The 17,327-nt window shown below is 34.7% G+C and overlaps 2 protein-coding genes across 3 annotated transcripts in view; one reads left to right on the top strand and one right to left on the bottom strand.

Moving 5' to 3' along the window:
• Window positions 1–17,327, top strand: part of LOC144843358 (uncharacterized) — an 851,823-nt gene that overhangs the window by 341,036 nt on the left and 493,460 nt on the right. The gene's annotated exons all lie outside the window — the stretch shown is intronic.
• On the bottom strand, window positions 5,388–9,082 carry LOC144842682 (uncharacterized). Of its 2 annotated transcripts, none has more exons than XM_078699207.1 (5): window positions 8,435–9,082; window positions 7,365–7,575; window positions 6,732–6,854; window positions 6,224–6,328; window positions 5,388–5,848 (listed from the first exon to the last, which is right to left on the bottom strand). In XM_078699207.1, exons 1-5 carry the CDS (start codon window positions 8,623–8,625, stop codon window positions 5,513–5,515), a joined length of 966 nt encoding a protein of 321 aa, XP_078555333.1. In that variant the 5' UTR covers window positions 8,626–9,082; the 3' UTR covers window positions 5,388–5,512. The 2 variants fall into 2 exon arrangements, with proteins under 2 accessions (XP_078555333.1, XP_078555334.1); XM_078699208.1 differs by having other exon boundaries at window positions 5,695–5,848; window positions 6,220–6,328.

The following is a 17,327-nucleotide window of genomic DNA, read 5'->3' as shown; positions in this document are numbered from 1 at the left end:
TCATGTCAAATTCTCTGTACAAGTGGGACTTAGTTTTATTAAACTGAGTACTAACAGTTGGTGGCCGTATAAGTCAGTTAATGTCACATTAACTGACTGAATTATTAAGTTAATAATTCAGCCCACTAAAAAGAACCGATTGTCATTCGTATGTGGTCAACTGTAGCTGATTTCGTATTCGTGTGATCATACTGAAAAGTAACATATCTGAGTGAAATTTAGGCCTTACTGAATAAACAGAACAGAATAGAATATTAACCTTTACTTATTGGTTATTCGCACTTAATATTGTATGACACAGAATAGACACAATTCAGCACACTATAAAACATTTTTTTTTTCGTGCCATAGAGTATATGTGTATTTCATTTTAGTTACAGGGTGTGCGTTAACGTGGATAACTCGAACTCGTCGCGATGAAGGGCAAGTCCATAGAAAGAGAGGGGTTCGTAGGGTTCTCTATTTTCTGAAGAGACCAGCCGTGAACATTGTAATTAATAGGCTTACTGATAACATCTAGGCTAGGCCTAAATATATTTCTTCTGTTGCTTACGCTTGCATTTGCTCCTAAAGTATTTGCGACAAAAATGAACGTCTTTGGGCTTGATGAGTTCAAATTTAGTTTAATTTAGCAATGTAGAATTCTTTGGAAAACTATAAATTCAGTTTTTGTTATGTAGAAGGTCACTCACTCTCCTGGAATTCATGTGGTTGGCCATATTAACTAATGTAGACTATAGACCTGGGCTGTAGCCACTAAGGTATCAACTCCTAATAATTAATTTCATTATTTTATAGAATTGAAATGTGGCCGATTACGGGATGTTCTGTCGATAGAGGGCCAAAATCACGTATTATGGCTATGCACGATATTTTAGGCTTTCTTAACGCAACGGGCCTCTATATTCTCCAGTAATTGCATTTTATTGTTTATGATCAGGTTGTCTAGTATTATTTATGAGTTTCAGACAAATTGGTCGGTCAAAATCTATGTAGTTTTCTAATCTCATCTAAACAAACACAGGAATGTTCTTCACAGAAATATTTTTAAAACCACTTCAAAATAAAGCTAATAATAAAAGCACAATATAAGTATCAAAATTGTATTATTAGTCTCGTGCAAACTCGACTCTACAGCTCACTATGTCGGTCGGTCGGTTGGTCGATCGATCGGTAAATACTAACTAACATTTGCGCACACGACTGCAGTCATGGCATTGTTGATGTCAAAGTCAATACGAATTTTTTGGGTGGCCGCTTACGGGAGGTAATTTACCATACAAACAATCTAATGTGTTATAAACAAATTTGCCGCAGCCGCTCACGTGAGATGTCTGCTTACAGGAGTACCAATAATTAGATGAAGAACAAACGGGCTTTTGGAAGTACGGCCGTTAAGGAGGGTGGCCGCTTTCGGGAGGTGGCCGATCACGAAGGTTCAACTGTAATACTATAATACTAAAACTCTGAATTTTAAATCATCGTATATGGCAAAGGTCCATGTTATGGTGACTAATTAACATATAATGTTTCAATATATCATTATTGTGAAGTTACACCAACCACTTAGTGTGGTCTAAAAAAAACCATATACGTATACAATACATTGTCTTAAAGAAAATGGTTAATACTCTTTATTTAATTTAACAATGTAGCATTATTTAAATCTATAACGTCATTTTTAATCGATCACATCGTATTGATTTCAGGAAAATATTCTATTATTAGAGAGAGAAAATACTATAACATAATGTTTGTAATATTTCAGCAAGGAGCGTCACCTTTACATTTGGCTGCAGAAAACGGCAACATAGATGTTTGCTCTATTTTGCTCAAGGAAGGTGCTAAATTGGATCTTCAGGCCAAAGTAAGTGTTACAAACATTAATAATAATATGTGCTATATATTTCAGTGTGATTTAAAAAGTGCTTAATTTTACAATTTAAAGGGAGTGCCAGTAATAACATACCTAAATGAAGCAACCACATCGCGGGTCATATTACAGATCATTTTTGTTGCGAGGATGACTAAATTGTCGAGAACTGCACGGTTGTACCCTCACATGGTTCGGAACACCCTGCCTCGTCAAGGTTAATCTTGACATTGGGAAGTCAGATTAACCAAGGTTTTGTAACAACTGATGTCACACTTTGTAATAACTTGTTTAATCTTTATAAATTAATAATTATTACTTGCAATATTATTACGAGTTTCACTAATATGATTGCGAGTCGGCTTACTATCACGGTGCGCTACATTATAATATTTATACATAGTCTACAACTGTAATAATAATGTCGAGTCATATCGTAGTGTATACACAATTTATAACATATTAAACATTATGAGCCATTTCTTCTTAAGTTTTAAACAGTCTGAGTCACAATAATATTAATTAGCCAAACCATGGAGCTATTTAATTTTATAGCTCCATGGCCAAACCATAGTATTCTACAGTATAATTAATATAAATTAGTTCATTTTGACGTTTAAAGAGAGAAACATGGAATATCTTGACTCAAATGTATATCAAATGTACATGTCACGTTCACATGTGGGACAGCTGCACGCGTTTTGTACAGAGATTTTATTGTGACTACAGCGAAGTTGTAGTTGCCACCCGGAAATCGCAAAGTGAAAACGAACTCGGAAGTAACTTTACCGCCGACTGTTAACAGTCTACCGATGACAGCAGACATTAAAAACCCTTAGGCCTAATACTATCTTTTCTAAGACATTAGACACATGGAACAGCTAAGATGAGAACCGACACGGAGTTGGTGTTATGCGTGTATACCTATTCCAGAATTAAGCATAATATATAATCATTCGTTCTTTCAGTGTTTGTGCTAAAGTAAGGAATACGTGTTGTTAGATAACTGTTGGTGTTTTTTTCGTGTTTTTTAATTTGATTATTTCATAACCTTTATGAATTAATAACTATTACTGCAATGTTGTGCATTTCACTAATATGTTTGTGACTTACCAACGCGATGCGTTATATGTGCACGTGTATAATACTACGAGCTAAATGTGCTCCACGAGGTCAATATTAGCGTATCTATACTATAATTATGGTTACTTCTGAGCACAATGGAAAAAGATTTCCGCCTTGCATACCTACCTTATCTATCTCAGATGTACCGCGAAATGTAGATTTAATATAATATTTCTCTCTTAGGCAGATATTATAAAAGGTTTTAAAACAACATTTCTTATTTCATCGGCTGATTTAAAACCGTCCGCGGTATAAAAGTGATTTCCGGGTTGATATAGTTTTTGCTCTCCTCCAATATTTGCCGTTGACGGGGTGTGGAGCCGTGAAATGTGCAAAAAGTTACATTTGTGCAAACATCCACATTTGTGCAAACATTTTACCTTCAAATGTGCAAATCTGTAAAAATTCATTACCCGCAATGTGCAAACATCTCGCCGTTAAATGTAAAAACGATCAGTTTTGACGTTAAATGTGCAATAAATCATTTCTTCAGTCAAATTCCTATTACATTTTATATTTTTGGTTCGTAGGTCTTTCAGAGTAGAAATAACAATAGGAAAAAGAGTCTAATAAATCTAAAATGTTTAATATCATAATAACTCAAGTCAACTCGGCCTCCACGTCAACTACAGTAGGCCGCGTTAAAGTATGAAACGCAAAAAGTGCAAATAAATGGGACAAAATGCGTAACAGGTTTATTTTAACTTTGGTTTTATCAAATACTAAATTACATTGCACTATTTTTTAATCTGACCAAATTTTAATCGAGTATTTGGATTCAATTTGCGTAAGGAATTCCACCCAATTTTCAATTGCATAAATTGTTCAAACCTCGCATAACACAAACAAATGTTATAGACTAGGCTATAAATGAGGTAGGTGCCACTCGGAGAGGTAGAAATTTTCATATGACTTTTCTAGACCAGTTTTTTCTGGGGAATCCAAATATATTGGGTAAACTGGCTGTAACCTGAGAACTTTCGCGTGAGGGCGCTTTTTTCAAAATGGCTGCCAGTTACAGTACACTATGATATCTTGGCAACACTGGTCATAGAGAGTTGATTTTGGTGTCAAATTGTTCGGAATGTACATGTTCCTATTTGATGTAATAGAACATTTTGTCCAGAAATGGCCGGAAATACCTCTATTGACCTTTGACCCAATATCTAACAGATATCATATCTCCGTAACTACTCGAATATAAACATCTATATTCTGGAGAGTTTGACACCAATTACAACTTTCTGTGTCGAGTAGTTACGGAGATATGATATCTGTTAGATATTGGGTCAAAGGTCAATAGAGGTATTTCCGGCCATTTTCGGACAAAATGTTCTATTACATCAAATAGGAACATGTACATTCCGAACAATTTGACACCAAAATCAACTCTCTATGACCAGTGGTTGCCAAGATATCATAGTCTACTGTAACTGGCAGCCATTTTGAAAAAAGCGCCCTCACGCGAAAGTTCTCAGGTTACAGCCCGTTTACCCAATATATTTGGATTCCCCAGAAAAAACTGGTCTAGAAAAGTCATATGAGAATTTCTACCTCTCCGGGTGGCACCTACCTCATTCATAGCCTAGTCTATTACATAAAATGTAGAAAATCTAATGGACACAGTTCATTGTATTTTGTACATTTCCAATAAGAGGACCTTTATTAGGAACTTTTCAACATAGTGGTCATTATTCAGTAAGTGTCTAAAATCGTTTCCCGGTACTTTGGTGGGATAGAGACTAAAAATTCATTATTAAAAAATAAAAATTCTTGACTTAGGCCTATATCATAATCAACATTATTGTAAGAATAAATTAATTAATTACATAAACCAAAGATAATAACATTGATATTGTTAATTTAAAAACAAAATATATTTCAGGCAACCCCCTAAAACCCCATGTACCGATCGTACATCTTCAATTTTATGTTCGCCGTATAATACTTGATAACAGGACTTTTGTTCATGAAATTTTGTAAAAAATTAGATAATCATGATGTCATGCGATTTTATTCTTCAAAATACATCTCTACATACATGTGCGTTGTAAACATGCGAAGACATGGAAATAAAACTAGCCGCACATTATTTTCAATAAAAGATAAAAAAGCTAATAAAACAAGAGAATGAAGAGATTTATACATATCGGTCGAAAACATAATAAAAAAAAAATAATAAAACAACACTGTAAAAAGTAGTGTTAATGTTTAAACGCTAAAATTAACACGTTTCGGATAACACTTAATAAACACGTTTAAGTGTTAATGTAAAAATTATTAACACGTTTAAGTGTTAAAGATCCAAATTATTAACACGTTCAGGCGTTAAAAGAATTAACACATATACACGTTTATGAGTGGATAACACTTTATTAATGCTAAAACATGTTTATATACAGAATGGTGTTAAAAAGTAAACAGCATGGTGTTAAAGTAAAATAGAATCTGTAATAAACACAAAATTGAAAAAAGCAATCATTTTTGTCACTGTTTCAGATCTTGTAAATGCGATCATTGCTTTGCATTTTTTACTTTGGTAGAGAATGTTTGGAACAGTGTGCCCTTGAAAAAGGGATAAGGCTGTTCCAGTATCTGTTGTTGTAGGAAGCCTAGCAATTGACCATAAATGGCAGGGTAATTCAAATGGAAAATGTAGTACGCTCCCAGCAGCTGAATCAATGCATCTTTAGCGTTCACACTCTGACAGTTTATAAACTGCCCTTCACCAACAATAAATATCATCTTTGTACTGCCGTCCATACACACAATGCGTAGGGCAAGAGGACTTTTGTCTTTCACGTGAAGCTTCTTAGCCAGAACATCATCTGATACGTCTATTTCCTCTACCTGAAATATTAGGAAATGTATATTGTTTTCATTTTCAGTTATTTTATTTGGTTCCCACTACTACTCCTGGGTGGGGAGAAGCAATTGCAGATAAAGTGCCTTGCCCAAGGACACAAACAAGTGGTACTAACTCGGGTTCAAACTCCCGACCTCTCGATTAGAAGCCCAAATCCTTACCGTTGTGCCACATGCTTTCATAACCACATCGTTATACAGTGTATCTATGAACAAGTTTCTGATAAAAGTATATTTATCTGTCTGTTGCCTCTAAATAAAATGACTTTCTGATTTCAAAGGTGTAATTTAATTTCTAAAATATTAACCTTCAAATGAAAATCAAAGTATACATAATCAATATGTTAACTAATCACCTACTTCCAACATTGTCATGACGGTCTTGGATCTGGTACCTTTCCCTTTGACAACGGCAACCTTCTTCTCCAGGATGTCTAGTAGTCTAATCGAATCATCCTCAGCTCCCTCAAAATAAAATAAAGTAATACAAATTAAGCACCAATTAAAAGAAGAGATTACCAGTTATCAATCCAAGATTTGTTCAACCTAAGTCTCGCGTAGCTCGATGAACCTCGTAGGACGATTCAGGTAATGCTCCTAGCAGCTCTGAACTCGTTTACTACGAGTTCAAAGCTGCTGTGAGTAGTTACAAGTTCTTCCCATGTTGACCGAATCAGCCAACAAGTTTTGCTGTGTTACAAGCTCCTCATAACGCATAGACTGAAAAAAGAGAGCTGTCCATAGCTAATCTCCTTAAAATGAATAATTATCCTCACACTAAAGAAATCCACCCATCACAACCTAACTGAGGATTTAAATAGCAATGGGCAATTAGATTACATAAACAATAAACAGCACTCTACAATACCTCTTCTGAAATGTTAGCAAGCTGTCGTACTATCTTGAACAGGTTGTTTGTTCTTTTTTCTATCATTTCTCTTGCCTCTGATGGGTTTGATAGGTTAATGATTGAGCAAAACTCATCCATAATCTAAAAAAATAGCAAAAATCATAAAACAATGATGGAATGCACAATATTTTGTTGCATAGTTGCACATACTTAAATTAATATTGTTCTGTTGACTCCGGTTAGTAAATAAATGCAATCATTTTAATCAATCAAGATTAAAAAGGCCAGTGTTAGGTTTAATATTAAATAGATTTGAATCCCTGTTTATAGATATTCAGGGGGCATGCACTCATGGGATTCATTAAAGGGACATCATTATTGTATTACCTGTTTGCAAAAAAACTACCCCTGGATATCCCACAAATAGTTGTGTCCCAGAGGAGCGGTTCAATTAATTTACCATAGCTACACACAATACATCTGCCTATGTAAATGTAAATTAACCAGCTGGACAGGTAGATACCTACAGTGCATTGATGTACACATTTAAGAACTTGTGTAATTCTTACAATCAAGCTGATTATGCCCATTTAAATAATTTTGTAAATATTATTAATATAAAAATATAAATCAAGTATTCAATTTACTCACATAAGAGCCATCTTTAAAAACTGGAAAGGTTTTTACAACATCACTAACTGGCATTCCTTTTCCAATGATCTCTCTTCTATTGGCACGTGTATCAGCCATTAATATTCTAAGTTTTGGTTTAGATCTTGTGCTATTCCATTCCATTGTCAACTGTTTCACTCTTTCTTCAAATTCCTCTTGAAGTAGAATATTTCCACTTTCAGGATCAGTGCTAAAGCAAAGACACATATAAAGCTTTAAAATAAAATACAAGTAAACTTTTATAGTCTGTAATATAGTAAATCTTCTTTGGATGTTTGTTTTTTTTCTTTAGCTTTCATGGTTTAGTATCAGTGTTTAATCAAACAAATGGCCATAATAAATAGCCCTCTTTGCACCATATATTGTAATACTGTAGGTAGGTAAGCATAATAATAAGTAGGTAGGCCTAGGCTAGGCCTAAAATGAAGTAGGCCCTACTAAAAATAAAGAGGGCCTAGGCCTAGTAGTAGCCTAGTGTAGGCCTATAGGCTCTAGGCCTACTATACGCCTAGCTAGGCCGGCTAGTACTAGAGAGAGAGTAGTAGCTAGCTATGCCTAGACTATGTACTAGGGCCTAGGCCTACTATAGTATAGTTATAGTTTATACTAAATATTATAGGCCTAGCCTAGGCCTAGTGCCTATTCTATAGCCTATATAGGCCTACTAGGCTAGGGCCTAGGCCTAGTAGTAGGCCTATATAGGCTAGGCCTAGGCTAGCCTAGTATATGTAGGCCTAGCCTAGATTTTCTGAACACTAGCCTAGTACCTATACCAGGCCTAGGCCCAGTTCTAATGCCCGACTATTCAACTGCGACCGGACCATAAACTTGGTGAGATCGAGGACATGCGCCAAAAGGCGCGCGCGGCGGCCGGCGGTTTGTAAGAAAGTAGGCGAACGCACTGGTCCATCAGGCCTATCCTAATCTATTTATTTACAGTTAAATAATAGGAGATCCTAGATAGGCCATAATGACAAATATCCTTCACTTCTAACTACGACCAAAACATGATACAACTATCAGTAGTTCAAAATACAGATAACAATTACCTATACGATGAAAGAAGATTGATATGATTGTGATCTTCTCCGATTATCTCTCGCTCGCCAAGGGAAAATAATGGCGCCTGAATCTCTAGCAAAGATCGTATAGCGCCACGTAGTGGCGCTCGTATAGCGCCACGTAGTGGCGCAAGATATGGAACTGACGCTCGAAAAATGATAATTGCATGGGCAGCCATTCCGGCAAGCGGATTACCCAGAAGGCAATGTGGCACAACACCGAAATCAATGTAAACAAATAGGGTTTACATCTTCGCGATAAACAGTACGACTTTATTTTATCTTTTGCGTCAAAATGAAAGAACATTTATATAAAATTCGATTATATAAAGTTACTCCATTTGTTATTACACTTACATATGCGTATATCACTGTCCAATCTCAAACGGCTACAGAATAAACACTGACTGCATGGAGGCCGAATTTTGTAGGCAGTCGGTTGAGGCATAGTTATAAATGGTGTCGCGGGGTGCAGAGCGATGCGACCCACTTCACGCCCAAGATCGGCCGCGTTTGGCCTAGGCTGGGACGATGGCACAGTTTATGTGCGAGAGAAGCATTTTTTGGAGATGAATTGTAATAATTGCCAAATATATTGTCCACAACTGTATTTTTATTTATTTATTTTTTAAATTAATGGTGGGGGACGTGTTCTTTTCCCTGTTTGGACCCTCTCTATTTTGTGTGCTTCAGGCCTACAAAGTTATTTCATTGTAATGTAAGGGGAATTTTACAACGATCTGCCACAACTGTAGTATAGTACTGTACATACATTACAAGATACAAAAACAATTGTTACATTTTTTTTATTCATAGAAATATTTAATGAATTAAAGAAATTATATAGTTGTCAAAAAAGTAAAAGTATTAAATATTATTTTAAAAAATTCATAATCATAATTTGTTGTTTTGTGGGGAAACCCACTTTTATTAGCTCAACTTTCAATATTACGGACGGGATTAGAATGCAATAAAAAGACTGAAAAATTCTAACTTCAAAGTTGTTTATACACAATTAAATAATGATATGGAATAAAAATACACTCAATCAATTACGAATGTATGGTTTAGCCTTCTTAAATACAAGGAAAATTCTATAATTATTTTGATTTCTTAATGTATTACAAAAGAAGCCAATTCTCATATTACTAATACTGATTATTTCCTTTCACTTTAAAGTGATCCATGGGGTGTGTGAAAATAGTGATTTTATTTGTAATCACATAGGCCTACTGCTCCTTTTCAACAATCAAAACTATAAATTATTATTACTAATATATATTAATTGTCCATCAGTTCTGGCCTTTGTATTTAATTCTTGTCTAAAATGTCACTGTGCACTCAATCATCCATCTTCTCAATAGTAACACAGTATGATGACAGACTTTCTTATATCTTTCTGAAATAGGGAAAAATATATTAAATTAATAGTCAATTTTTGAACTGTTACATAATCATTTGATTACTTATTATAGTATTTTAAAATACTACAGTATATATTTTTAAATTCAAAACAAAAGTCAATATACTATTTGTAATAAAATGTGTGAAAACCTAGATAGTTCAGTTCAGAAATATGGCAATACAAATAATAATAATTAAGGAGTAGTGAGTATTCAAAAATGTTTACATTAACTAAATATTTTTTAAATAAATATGAAGAACAAAATAAATATGGGGATCAAATTTATAATTATAATTTATATTTATAATTATTATTTTAAAAAAAACCAATATCATCATCAATGTTTTGGTTTAGAATAGTTAGTAGGCCTACCTATGCTTTTATTGTTTTTTAGGCCCCTATAACAATTTTTTATTTCATTACATTTAATTATTTCTGTTAATGTTATTACTGTATTAATAAAACGCCTAATTCTAAAAATTCCCGAACAGCTTTTAGCTTTTTTCTTAATCTTATGATTATTCCATCCATCCATCCAAGCCTTGTTTGATCCATCTTCAAGGCGCCAATATCATTCATCCTCCCAGACTTTTTTTGTATAATATTATAGGCCTAGTTCGGCATTAAAATATGCCTAGGCCTACGCCTACTACTATCTAGGCCCTAGATCGGATTGCACAGAAACGCCCGCCTAAACTACCTTTATCCAACAATTTAATAATTTTGTTAATGTTTACTAACAAAAAAATATATATTCTAAAAACTTACCACTACAATTTACCCGATACAACACGAGAAAACGTCCCGAACAAACACCCAACACGTCACACGTGGATGTGGTTCAATGGTTTCTTATACACTTCCGGGGTATGTGATCGCGTAACTTGCTTGCCGGAATGGCTGCCCATGGAATTTCACTCATGCGCAGTGTATAAGAGATAGGACTTCCATATCTTGCGCCACGAAGTGGCGCTATAGTATAGCGCCACGAAGTGGCGCTATAGTATCTTTGATCTCTAGAGCAGCCGGCCTCTCTCGCTCGATTCGCGCGCCGCGTGATCATGTGACTTATCTGCAAGCGCTATGCGTTAAACAGTGAGAAACTTCAACGAGTACTTTAAACGTCATGCGTTAATAAATATTTTCACGGAGTAAAACAGGAAAAAAATCTTAGATATTCGTAGCTCTGAAATTCATATTCATAGGTTTACCAATGTTTTTAAATCACAAAAATTAATAAGGCCTATCATAGCATAGGCCTATGTATTATTTCCCATGTAAAACTTTATTTTGAAATACAATGATCGTTATAAACACCATGGTGTTAAAAGTTAACGGCACTGATAACACACCGAGTGTTAATAATATGCTATTTTAACACCTACCGTTGATAATTAAACATCACAACGTGTTAAAATACGGCGCCAGTTTTTACAGTGAAGGTTTTATAAAAATTACAGTTGCGTACCTTTATTGAACGTCATATCCGAACGGTATAGAACTCATTAAATAATTATAATTTCTGGTTTTTTTTCAACTGGAAGTACAATTTATTCATGGATCTAGCAGTATGTACTCCGTCTCCGCTGTCAGACATGCCTACGGGGTGATCCTGTCCTGTCCCATGCTAAATACATCATCTCCGTCACGGTCATCTCCGTCAAATTTCCCAATTTTCTTTGTAACGGAGATGTGACGGAGATGACGGCCACAGTGACGGATTTGACTTTTTGCTATTGCCAGGGGCTTTTTTGTTGTAAATTTTGCTTTGTATATCTTTATCATGTTATAACATTGTATATCTATGTGACTATGGTCAATAACCATATTCAAATCAAGTCTTAAAATCATTTCCGTCACATGATTTTTCAGGTTCATCATATCCGTCACGGTTTCATCTTCGTCACATATATAGTTTATTCTTTTAAATCCTAAAATATTTCAGTACTGAACGTAACTATGTGGTATAATTGAAATATAAACACTATTTTTTTGCGTTCCATACTTTATTGTGGCCGAGTTGACGTGAGGCCGAGTTGACTTGAGGCCGAGTTGACTTGGGGCCGACTTGAATTTAGTCGAGGCTGTTTAGAGCCTTTGATTATAATAAAATACAACAGTATAATTAGTTTTTATAATATTTAAATTTTTTATACTCTTTTTCCTATTGTTATTTCTACTCTGAAAGACCTACGAACCAAAAATATGAAATGGATTAGGAGTTTGGTTGAAGAAATGCTTTGCACATTTGTAGAATGCCTTTTGTACATTTAACGTCAAAACGATTTTACATTTAACGGCGTGATGTTTGCACTATGCGGATTATGAATTGTTACAGATTTGCACATTTGAAGGTAAAATGTTTGCACAAATGTGGTTGTTTGCACATTTGAAGGTAAAATGTTTGCACAAATGTGGTTGTTTGCACAAATGTGACTTTTTGCACATTTCACGGCTCCACACGGGTGTTGTTTACTGTTATCACTTCTTGATAATATCAAATACGGTGTTGTACTTGTTCATATCTAGGGGAATTGATTTTATTATAAAATGTTACCAACAAACGCCTCCCTCGAATGAACGCCGCCACACCTAACACCCACCATGAAATCACAACAACATCATTGTTTGTATATTTTTTCATTACTACACATAGATCTGATGATGAGCGTTCCTTTAATGTATCTTGTCATTTTGTGACCATCATAAAAAGCTTTTTAAATGATTCAATTCGGTTTCAATAGTATAGGGATGCGATAAAATGATAGGCCTAAGTGGAAAGGCGCCACGATACCTCTATGAGAACATTCTAGTCATTTTACAGTACGTATTATGCCAAATGGAATAATATGATGATTGCTGAATTAATTACGCTTTAGTAATAATTATTACTGCAATGTTATTACGCGTTTCACTAATAATATTTTGCGACTTCCGAGTTTTTTCTCCCCTCCAATGTTTGTTTTGCTTTTTTTACGGCCACGCGTAACATTTAAAGCTCTGTCTATACACTATAAAATTATTTTGACAAAAAAGTATGATGTGCCCAAATATGTTCTATGACATCATCATGACCATATATGGTCACATCACATTTTTGTTTGTGCAAAAAAACGATCAACAAGCTAATTATATTAAAACATCATCGAATTATATTGCGGGGGAAATTGTAAAAGCAGTATATACAATTTTAAATATCATAAACAAGGTAAAAATTACATAATGCCTACATCGGGAGAACTGATTATAGCCATAATCATAGATGTATTTGAAATCATTTAAAATCTCGATATAGCCGAACGGTAGCCGAGTTGTTGAGTTGATGTTAGGTTTGAACAGGTTGCGCGCTATTTGCATGTGTATCGCCGTTGAGACCCGAGATACTTTGACCCATGTTGCAAGCCGTTTAAAACGTATTCCTTATGCCGAAATGGCCCACTAGTGATTGTCATTATTTGGAATTTGATGTATAGATTATACCAATACCGCATTTATTTCAATAAACGCCCTCTTCCTCATAAAACATCTTTGAAATATACAACCTCCACCCTCCAATAAACGCCCCGCCACATATATTTATACACTTATTATCAATTATATTTGTTGAATAATTCATTGACTGCTATATCTACAATTTATTTACCAAGTATTTTCATACAATTATTTTCTGTTATCACTCCTTATAATAACTCCGATAATACAAAATACAATGTTGTACTCATATCTAGGGGAATTTATTTTATTATAAAATTAATGTTACCAACAAATGCCTCCCTCGAATGAACGCCGCCACACCTAACACCCACTCCCGACATCACAACAACATAATTTCTCATTATTATACATAGATCTGACGATGAGTGTGGCCATCATAAAAAGCTTGTTAAAATGTTTCAATTCGGTTTCAATTATAGTAATAGGATGGGATGCGATCAAATGATACGTGGAAAGGCGCCACCATACAACCATGAGTAAATTCTTGTCATTTTACATATTTGTAAAATCCTGGCCTGTATAAATCATACTCGATCTGTCGGCCTCAACAATGAAAACTGGAAACAACGCTTTTACAGAATTTATATTACAGAAATCAATCATGCAAATTGATTTTTATACCCCTCTTTTTTTTTAAATTTAAAATATTTAAAAAAATCTTCTAATTTACGACACATTCACGTCAGAAGTCATCAGCAACATTATTTAAAGCGTCCGCCGGTTGATCTGAGAGTTTTGATAGTAACCCTTTTTAAGTATGTTTTAAATAATATTAACGAATAGGCCTATTGACGAAACCAAGTAAAGCGAGAAAAAATAAATAAATAACTAATATAAATATACTGTATAAGATTATGTTTTTATTAACGATTTCATTGCCCGTTTATGTGAGCTTTTAATTAAAAGAAAATTTTGCGTTTGCAGAGTGAGCCTGAGAAACAAAATCCGCTAAACTGTTATCTGAAACAGGTCTAATTAGCCTCATACTATAATAATTTAAATGCAAAGAACTCACAGTAAGTTTACGTCTTCCTCCCATTGTTTATTTAAGATTCCTGATAATCGGAATGTATTCAGTTTTGATTTGCTAAATAATCTTGTGCCAAATCCAAAATCACTACAATGTGTGACTGATGAGCTCAATTTATCTAAAGTTAGTATAGTTCAGACGTTAACGAAATGGGGTTATCCAGGTTTTCTTTTTTCATTATGTACTTTTTATATTCTAGTATTATTTGTTTTTACTATAATATAACTGGCAACCCGATAGATAACATCTCTGATGTTTAGAATTAATTTTACATATTATCGTAAACATGATTACGGGGAAGGTGTTGCTGTATAATGTACGTAAATAACATAACACTGAACACAGCAGTTACATAATGAAATTGCTATATATAGCGACTACATTGTCTATTTCTGATCATGTTTATTTGTAGAATATAGTTGTTTTATGCTTGTGTTGGTGTCATAGGCGATTTAACGTGCAAATATCAGGGCACTTTGCCATGCCCAATAGCTAAGTCAAGTGGTTGACATGGCTACCAGAGAAGAGGATATACTTGACGTAATTATTACAAATCTGAAACAATAATTCTTATAACTATTGTCACTCTGACTACAGTAACTGTTACTTTGTCATCGAAATATTGTTAAAAGAAGACAAACAATTGCAAGTGAATTAGCAGGCCCATGCCTCCTCTTGCTATTCAACAAATTGTTAAGTGGATTTACATCGCATCCTTTGGATGAGGTTTTCAATGTAACTAACCACCCGATTCTGTAGCTGTTAGTACACTCAGTGTGGAAGACTGTCGACAGTCTGCCAGAGACCTGTCTGACTGTATTAAGTACTTTTAATACACGATATCGCTGTCATTAGGTTCCTATCTAGAGACAATTTGTAACGTTATAATAATGTATTCAATATAAAATCCACTCGGCAACCAGAATAGTAGCAGGTTTATCGTATTGCCATGCAAGAATGGATAGGCGTTTTCCTCTGCTTTTTGGCCTTCTAGTCAGTTATTGTTATTGATTATACGAATTACGTAATTAGTTTAGTAGCTCATCTACCTTTTTAGCAGGGCATACTCAATATCGTAGAGGCTAGGCCTACTACACTCAAGTTAAGTATGAGTTGGCATGGTACGAGTCGACCAGGGTACAACCACTAGCCTTACTAGAAGAACATAGGCTATAGGTCTGCGGGAATGGGAAATCTGGCCTAGAAGGCATAGGCCTACAGGAATCCAGTCAAGTCGCCCCATCGCAAAGTCGCCCCATCGCAAAGTCGCCCCATACAAAGTCGCCCAATACAAAGTCGCCCCATCGCATTGGGTACGCCCAAAAAAAGCCATCATTCATATGAGCATTAAAAGGTCTCGTAGAGCCAGCGGTGTTAGCCTACTACGCATCACTACTACTACTAGCTAGGCCTAGCCTAGAGTTCATTTTAAATTAAGTAGGCCTAGGGCTCCAGTAGTAATTTCGGTCGCGTTTTCGGCCTATTTTTCAGGAAATGTGAGAGGTGAGGTGGGTTAGCCCAGCTAGGCTAACCTAACCTGTAAGTAGTATTCTAGCCCATCCATGATGGGTACGCCCGGGTTGGAATTGGTACATGTTGACCCGTATCCGTATTCTTCTACTGTAGCTAGGGTGCTGGTAAACCCGTACCCATGCCATCCAACTTTAGCTAACTCGTACCCAAATAATTGGTCAACTCGTACCCTCGGCTAACCCATACCTAAACCAACCCGTATGTAATATAAATATAAAATATAATAGTTAATTATATCTCAACCGTAATAGTAATATTAGTAAAATAACGATTATTTTATTTACCATTACTATTTATACTGTTACGGTTGAGATATAATTAACTATTATATTTTATTTGGAATACCAACCGAATGAATCTTTTTAATGAATATAAATATACTTTTAATAGCATTAAACATAGGTACAGCCCATGATGAGTACGAGCCAGCCCATGAGGGTATGAGTGAGCCAAAATGTTGGGTACGAGTTGGCATGGGTACGGGTTGACCTGTATCCTTCTAGCTAATCTTACTAGGCCTAGTAGAGTAGGTCTACGCTACCAAGTCCGGCTACAATAATGGTATTCTGTTTATAGCTTTATTGATAGCTTGGTTCAAATCTGGGTTGGGACGGCTTTTTGTCATTCTAAAACAGATTTCCTTATCATAATAAAATAATATATGAATTTAACTGTAATATTGTATACATAATATTAGTAATTGCCATTGCATTTATTATTATTATTATATATTATACGGTTACCCCTTAATTATACTATAGTATAAAACTATAATTTCCTTGTTATATTTTACAATATTTTCTTCACAATTCAACAATTTTGTCTTTCACAGCACAAATTATCATACTGAATCATCACACACCAAGTCTCGTAAATCTCTACTGTATTTCTCCAAACTACTCCAACTACTACATACTACAGTACACGGTATACTGGTACTACCATCATTCCTGGCCCGTCAACTTGGACCACATTACAGTATGGTCCAACACATAAGTACAGTCATACTACTGATTTAAAATAGTGAATTACACCCTGTGGTCAAGACTTTATTTGCTCTTATGCTTATTTCCTCCAAATACAGAGTACGTAGGGCTTTCAATTTGCTTTTATACATGTTAATTTAAAAATCGTTTATGCCTATTGTTGTATCAAATTTAGACTTTAAATACTGGGATGATCACCCTAAATTTTCTTTTTCAATTAACAATTTTATATTTCACAGCTTTTTATTCATAACTGTTAAATTGCATCCCAATACATGGTACCTATTGGTATTATATCTAAAAATACAAAGGTGGCCAACACAGATAGTTTGATATATACAGTACTCTCTTATAAATAGATGTATCTCTCCAAACTACTCCAACTACCTAATTAGCATACTACTGTACACTTTGTAGGCAAGAAATAAATTG

The sequence above is a fragment of the Antedon bifida genome, chromosome 5 (assembly GCF_963402885.1).
Source record: "Antedon bifida chromosome 5, ecAntBifi1.1, whole genome shotgun sequence".
Lineage (NCBI taxonomy): Eukaryota > Metazoa > Echinodermata > Crinoidea > Comatulida > Antedonidae > Antedon > Antedon bifida.
This window is presented reverse-complemented; position numbering and strand designations above follow the sequence as displayed.

Excerpts from the sequence above, each read along its gene's own strand:
- LOC144842682 (XM_078699207.1), bottom strand. The coding sequence starts at position 8,625 with ATGGCTGCCCATGCAATTATCATTTTTCGAGCGTCAGTTCCATATCTT. Across the intron at positions 6,855-7,364 it reads TTTTTAAAGATGGCTCTTAT|ATTATGGATGAGTTTTGCTC; the intron begins GTGAGTAAATTG and ends CTATTTTTTTAG. Across the intron at positions 6,329-6,731 it reads TTGCTAACATTTCAGAAGAG|GGAGCTGAGGATGATTCGAT; the intron begins GTATTGTAGAGT and ends TTTTATTTTGAG.